This window comes from Empidonax traillii, unplaced genomic scaffold, assembly GCF_003031625.1.
Source record: "Empidonax traillii isolate 1590-97213 ecotype Southwest subspecies unplaced genomic scaffold, ASM303162v1 scaffold704:size332872, whole genome shotgun sequence".
In the NCBI taxonomy this organism is placed as follows: Eukaryota; Metazoa; Chordata; class Aves; order Passeriformes; family Tyrannidae; genus Empidonax; species Empidonax traillii.
In genome coordinates, this window is record NW_020955897.1 from 310,773 (window position 1) to 318,339 (window position 7,567).

Below are 7,567 nucleotides of genomic sequence, written 5' to 3' on the forward strand. Positions count from 1 at the left end.
GAGAATAAGGTTATTAATTTTATGGTTTACTGCTTGGTTTTTTTGAAACAAATGTTCAAGATTATCACGTTGCTCTTAGGACTGGTGTCTTCCAACATGCACCAGTTTTTGACAGCAAAGTAACTGATGAGTGTCCTTGCTTCAAGCTTCTTGAAATGACATTGCATAAAGCCAGAAGGATAACAAGTAGCAGGAAAATAGTTTTAAAACCACTGCAGGGGTGCTTTAGCACTCTGTAAAAGCATACTTTACCTTCATTAAGGAAAGGCATAAGAAACAAAGGAATTGTGTTTTCTGTAACAACAGAAGAGAAATGGTTTCAAAAAGTGACACCTTCGTGACACAGTGTATACGCCTCATTATCCTACTGTACTCTGATTCTCATTTCTGTTTTTGAGCTAGAAAAAAATTAATACATACAAACAGACTACCTACCACTTTCACACTTGACTTCTGACTCAAAATTACAGCTACTCTGATCCTTTTTATTATTGTATTCCTATTGTGGTTTCTAGACTAAGAAGGTGATTCTTAAATGGAGATGAAAATTCCATAGCTCCGTTCTACAGAAATTATGTACAGATTGCTTTCAATAACCTCAATGCACTTAAGATAACACAGTCAGAAATAGCATCAAATTGGAAAAAATGCAGTCAATTTAAATTTTGTTGTTCTCTTGACCAAGAGAGCATAAGAAATGCATATAAGCACATATATTTGCTTATAACTTTCAGGTTGGTAACTTTACACGTACTCTGTATATTCTGACAAAATGCACATTAAACTGTGAAAGCTGCACACTTTGATCAAAAATGTAGTCTGCCAGGAAAATGACAAAATCTCTTTTTAGTCACAACACACACACAACTTTTTTTCTTGTTAAGACCTTGGGTTGCTCCCTAGCAAAAAGTGTGGTGTACTGATTACAAAAACAAAATGAAAAAGACAAAATGACAAAAAAAAAAAAATCACAGAGGAATCAAATCATGGAGTACTTTGCATCAGTTTACTCCCATCTATCAAGACAAACAGGAGAAATACAAACTGTTTTGATAGCATTTCCATACTGAGTTTCACGCAAACTTCCAAATCTCTTCACGAGGCTGGGACTACTTTCTAGATAATCTACAGTTTCAGGGTTGGTTTAATGAGAAAAATATTATATTTGTGGAGATTTACTACCTGTTTTAACCCTTCTAAAGGCAAATGTATGAAAAATTCAGATGCATTTTCAAAAAATATATTTTGAAATTTCTTCATGAAATCTCTCTGCTTCTTCATTGTAATTGCTGTATGTGGTTTTTCAGAATTATTTTTATCATTATTCTTTGCATTGCTACCTGTAATTTTGAGGTGTTAAGAGGGAGGAAAAACACTTTCTAGAAACTCATGGAAACCTGTTGTAACATCTTCTAGTAACCTTTAAGCTTCAGATAAAACCCAGCTTTATGGTATAAAAATTGTGGTTCGCTTCATTGAACAATATACTCTTTAGAGACACGCAACATAGCCAGCAATAAATCTTCCTTTGGATTTCATACTTGCTTTTTAAGTCAGCCATATACCAATTTCATCAATGCTGTGCTCTAAATCCCAATAATTAAGATCCACCACTGGGCATATACCATTTCTATTCAGGATACAGAGGGGACATACTCTGTCCAGTGGGGCTGAAGAACAGAAAAAAACATGGGAGTTTTTTCACCAAGTCATTTTAAAGGATGGTCTTAAAAGATTCTTATCAGACATTGGAAATATTACTTTTTCGAAACTCCTAAGTTCATTATGTTTTCATAATGCCCTCCAACTAGACACTATAATTTTCTCATTCATTCTAGTAAATTAATACATTTTGCAACAGTTCTCTTAATAAGGGCTAGTTGCTCTTGTTGCAGCATCCTGTTTTAAAAACACCTTTTGATATCAGCCAAATTTTTAACCATGGGTCACTTAATATGAAAGGCAGAAATGAAATGGAGGAAAAAATGTGAGGTGGGGGGAAAGGGACAAAAAGTAGAGAAACAAAACTCTAACAAATAAAGCACCATTTTGCTTGGATTTTATTTGTTTTTAAACAAAGAAGCCTTTCATACTTAGAAAGTTGTCAGATTATTGAGTGTTTCTCTAGTTTGCTCTACTTTTCATGTACTGTTACAGATGATTTTTAGTTCAGAACATCTGTGAATGCTTTCCCTGACTTTGCTTTCTGAATCACTGAAAATTGTTCTGAGGATTTCTTCTTGCCTAAAGCCAGCAGCACAAAATGTGCAAGAATTGATATATCCCTTCATTCTGTGTTAGGAGTCACTGTAGTGAAAGATTAGGATGCGTCTCCAAAGTATTAAAGTATATTTTTGATAGGAGCAATAGCTGTTAAGTCCTAGCTCATCAGAATCTCCTAGCAGAATGATGACTTGGCAAAGGTTTAGGAAAAGAAGACTGTTGACACAGTAGATTAATAAATTTGTTTGCTTACCCCCAGTCTCCCCTCAAATAATATCTATTTAAGGTTTAATGAAGTTGGATTATACTTTTACACTCCCAGGGTTATTCGCTTCTGTAATATTTGTATTCTAGTAGGGTGGATAAGTAACTGAATGTGAGAGGGTAAAGAGAGAACTTTCTCTTAACTATTGCCTATCTGTTTCAAAAAATGGGATTTTTGCTTTGAGTAACAAAGACAGCAGAGCATTCATTTGTATTCTGTCCAATCGATATGCCTACATTTCCACTGATTCAACTTTGTGCATTTTAATAGTCAAATTCTGCAGAATGTTATCATGAATTATAGCTAAAAGAGTTATGTGATATACATCTCACACAGCATGGGTTGGATCCATCCTGCTTTACACCACTAAGTGCAAATTGCTTACTGGCAGTACTTGCATGAGACTTGAATGCACTTTCCTTTTGGCAGCAGAAAACACAGTGATATGTATTATCACAGTGTTGAATAAAAATTTAATTTAGCCCAACCAATTTGCACATTATACTGGCATACAATAAACACAGGATAATGTAGGTTGGAAGGGAGATCAGAAGGTCTCAATTCCAACCTTCTTCTTGAAAGACAGATAGCTATAACATAAACTGGGTTGCTGTGTGGTCTTTAAAACCTCCAAGAATGGAGGATGCACAACCTCTCTCTCTGGGAAATCCAATCTGTTGCTTTACTGTCCTAGAAGTGAAAAAGTTTTTCCTTAAATCCAGTCTGAAATTCTCTGCTTGTTGTCTTCATACCATGCACCAGTGTGAAGCGCATGTCACTGCTCTCCTTATAAACTCCCTGCAGGTATTTGCAGGCTGTTACTAGCACCCTGCTCCCCGCAAAGCCCTTCCTCCCACTCAGCTTCTCCTAGGGCATGGTGCTCCAGCCTCCAACAGAAGGAGACTCTCCACTGAATTTGCTCTGTGTTATCAATGTCCTTCTTGTAGTGGGGGAGGCCAAAACTGGGGAACAGCCTCCTCCCCTGATCTACAGGCTATGTTTCTGTTAATCAAGCCCAAGATGCTATTGGCCGTCTGCAGTGACAGCATGTTCTTGGCATATGTTCAGCTGCCTACCAAAGTCTCCAGGTCTTGCCACAGGGCTGTTTCCTAGACAGTCAGTCCTCAGCCACAATCAGTGCATAGAGTTGGTCTTTCCCAGATTTAGGACTTTGTATTTGCAGCTACTGAATTTCATGAGGTTCTTGCTAGCCCATCCCTTCAGCATGTCTAAGTCCTTTGGATGGCACCACTGTCCTCCAGTGTAACTCCAGTGTAACTCCAGTGTAACTCCTGGTACCGGTGTCACTTGCACACTGCCATCTTTTGCCTCCTCCAGGTCATTGATTTAAAAATGTTTATGAGGACAGGATTTGGCTCCTCATCACTACTATATATCCCATACATGCTTGACCACCTTTTCAATGAAGAAATTTTTTCTTATATCCAGTATAAACCTCCCCTGGCTGGAGGTCATTTCTTCTTGTCCTACCGCTTTTTACTTGGAAGAAGAGACTGAACATCACCTGGCAACTTCCTGTCAGGCAGTTGTAAAGAGAAATAAGGTCTCCTTTGACCCTCCTTTTCTTTCTTTTCCAGGCTAAAAAAAAAAACCATCTCCCTCAGTCACTCCTCACAGGACATGTGCTCCAGGTCCTTCACCAGCTTCATACTCTCCACAGGCTTCAGCACCTCAATGTCATTCTTGTAGTGAGGGGCCCAAAACTGAATATAGGTTTCAAGGTGCATCCTCACCAGTGCTGAGTACAGGGATAAGATCACACCCTGGTCCTGCTGGCCATACTATTTCTGATACAGGCCAGGATGCCATTGGCCTTCTTGGCCACTTGAGAACACTGTTCAGCTGGCTGTTGACCAGCACCCCCAAGTCCTTTTCTGCTCAGCAGTTTGTGTTCCTTTGGCTTTTTTTTGAAGATGGAGGATTTGGGTAAAAAAATAACTCAAAATGTAATGTACCACCACTTTTAATAATGCAAATAAATTAAATCAGGAAAGACACAATAACAACAATGTTTTTCAGACTGGTAGTAACTGTCATCCCACTCTGTCACCTCTCCCAAACATACACATGCTTTATGGTCTTAGGATCTTGGGTTAGATGACATTGTATATGGGAGTAAAGCTGGGCACTGGAGATTTTCAACGTGGTCTGTTTCCAAAGTTATTGTTTATTTTCAAAATTAAGGCAGCTGCCTTTTAATTTCTGTTGTTTACAGAAGCAGTGGTATTTTTCTCAATAATCTTTTACTATATGCAGTTTAGGATGAAAACTCCATGCTAACTGCTCCACAGCTTCTACACAAGGGCTCTGGAGAACTAAGATGCTTCACAATTAATAAAATAATGAAATTAAAATTATGATCTGCACCCCAAAGAACGTAAAATACTGCCTTCATCCTCAAATTATAGCATTTTAAATAAATTACACTACGTAATTTGGTGCATTTTGGGATTTTTTAAGCTACTCTTATATACTGTGTGGTGTTTGAATATAAACATGTGCGGTAATTTCAAAATCTAGCAAAAAGTAATTCTTAAAAAAAGTGAATCTTAATATTTCTTGGAAAATAAGGCTTAGTACTTAAACTCAGTTGGGAGGGAGTGGAGTAGAAGGAATGTTAACAAAATCCACTGTGATTCAGTGAAATAGATGTGAAATAGAACTCATTATGTCAAGAAAACTTCAGGAATAGAATGAGAGTTTTATCATATGATTTCTCACACTTATAAAACATACACCGTCCAAATACAGCAAAGCATATGCTGAAGTAAGACTAAAGATCCAGCTAGGTATCCTGCTTCCAAGAATGTCCAAAACCAGAGGTACAGAGAACAAAATTGAAAGGCAAGAATACATCATAAGGAGTATAAGCACAATATCTTTTTTAGCAGCATGAAAAGTACACAGGTGCATAAAAAGAACAGCCTCTCCTGAAACATTTATTAGTGAACCATGAAGCGTAAAGTTTTAGATCCTCACTTTCTGAATCAAACGTAAAATGTAAAAAACTAAGGGAAACTGAAAACTTGCAGTGGTGGATTGGGAAAAGGGGTTCCAGGACCTGGGGTTTTTAGCCCATTACCTGGTGGGGAAAATGCTCCCTCCCTCTTTCCACTACGTGGTCCCAGGAGCCTGACAAGACTCATATGGAAACCAGCAGAGGAGAGTGAGAGAGAGCAATTTATTTTATGGGTAGGGATATATATAGGTTTTGGGGGGATTACAAAATAACCAATTAAAAGTTCAGAGGGTCTTGCAGAATCACCAATAGCAAGAAAGGGTTAACAACCAATAGAAAAGAGTAGATAAAGGCCAAGGAGAAAACTTCCTGATATCTCCTGAGGACATTCCTGAATAGAGATTATGCTGCAAGGCAGATTTTCAGAAGAAGCAAGTGAGTTAGTAAAAAAAAAAAAAAAAAAAAAAAAAAAAAAAAAACCACAAAAAGCCATTTTGGAACATGTTCACTTAAACAACATTAAAAACTTCTGTTTTTAAGACATTTGGGCTGGTTTCTTCATTTTCTTCACAAGTCCATTTCTGGCAGGACTTTTTCCATTCTATATATTGCAGGTCCATTGCCACAAAAACTGAAGACAATCAGAATTATGAAAAAAGACATTATTCTTTGTGCCATCTTTTTAATAAAATATCCCACAATGCAGTGGTAGTCAGTCTCTATAAAACCAATTCAGCACATGTTTCTGTAATTCAGTTTCTGTCAGGAGACCTCTACGATACAAACAACATTTAGTATTGGTATGATTTCATTTAAAATGCTATGATTTACCACCCAGCAGGCTCTTTTGACTAGAACTGGTCAAATCCAAGCATAGATTCAACCTATCAAAAGCCTAGCTTTCAAGGAGCACAATGAGATAAACTATGAACATAAACAAACCATTACTTTGATGAGCTATTCCCTATTAAATGTGCACAGGACTAAGTATTTAAGAACTACCTTAAATTTTATGACATGAGTCTGTAAACTTGTTAGTTCAACCTAGTATTTCAGTCTTGGTAGGGGACATCTTTGTTCTACAAAAACAGTTCTCCAAAATATTACTTGTTTTTAAGAAGCTTGAAATTTTGAAGCAAGAGGCAATAGTTCTAACCGAGGCAACTTTAGGTCCAGGATTCTTTTTCTTTTACTCCCAAGTCTGCATATAGATGGGCAAATAATAAGGCAGGGTGTAAATTTGCATAATGAATGTCTTAAAAATGAGACAAAAGGAAAGGTAATAAAATATATGTGAGAAGAAAACTCAGAAATAGCAATAGGAGTTGCTGTATTTGCGATTTATAAAGTTACTTCTATATCAGAGGACCCTAAACCATCTTATCTTAGGCCCTTAACTTTGTAACCTTAACTACATAAACAGAATAAAAGACAGAAACTTGAGAAGTGTCCTCTGTAGAATTCCCTACTGTTCTTTCCCTCAAGAGCATGTAGGCTTCACACCTTCAAAGGAGAATAGGAAACTGACACCAAAATTTGAGTTCGCAATATAACACATTGTAAACAGCTAAATTCTTCTATCTAAAAAACGTATAAAATAAACAGGTAGTTGCTGTCAAAGAGGAAAAGGTGATTTTCAAGGTGCTCTACACATATTTCATAACTAATTCACAGAACATTAAAGCTCAAAGACTTCATAAACTTTTGCAGTTATTACAGAAACTTAGAGTTCATACCTGTAGCGAGATAGATGATATGGAAAAGCATGTCCTTGCCCTGCACAACATCCACGACCACATGGGAAAATCGGCTGTTGTCTTCCATGAAGTAAGGAATTGGAATAACTGGCTGGATAACCTCATGCATTAAGAAGAATTTTTGAGCATCTTGAAGATTTCTCTCAGTCAGATTTGCATACAAACCCTGGTCCATGGTGCCACACTGTAAACAGAGAAAACTAACGTTACTATATGTGGCAACGAAAACAATGGATTTACTCCCTGATTTACAGCACAAGACAATAAAAAACAAGGGTAAATCTTGAAGTGTGGAATTTGACCTTCAGGTCGCATTGTGGTGCTAACCAGACTGTCCAGCAA

The 7,567-nt window shown here is 37.1% G+C and overlaps 1 protein-coding gene across 1 annotated transcript in view; it reads right to left on the minus strand.

Moving 5' to 3' along the window:
- LOC114065867 (semaphorin-5A) overlaps window positions 1–7,567 on the minus strand; it is a 127,838-nt gene that overhangs the window by 113,939 nt on the left and 6,332 nt on the right. Inside the window, exon 4 of the mRNA XM_027900078.1 lies at window positions 7,205–7,409. Coding sequence (XP_027755879.1) covers window positions 7,205–7,409 — 205 coding nt within the window. The remainder of the gene's footprint in view (window positions 1–7,204; window positions 7,410–7,567) is intronic.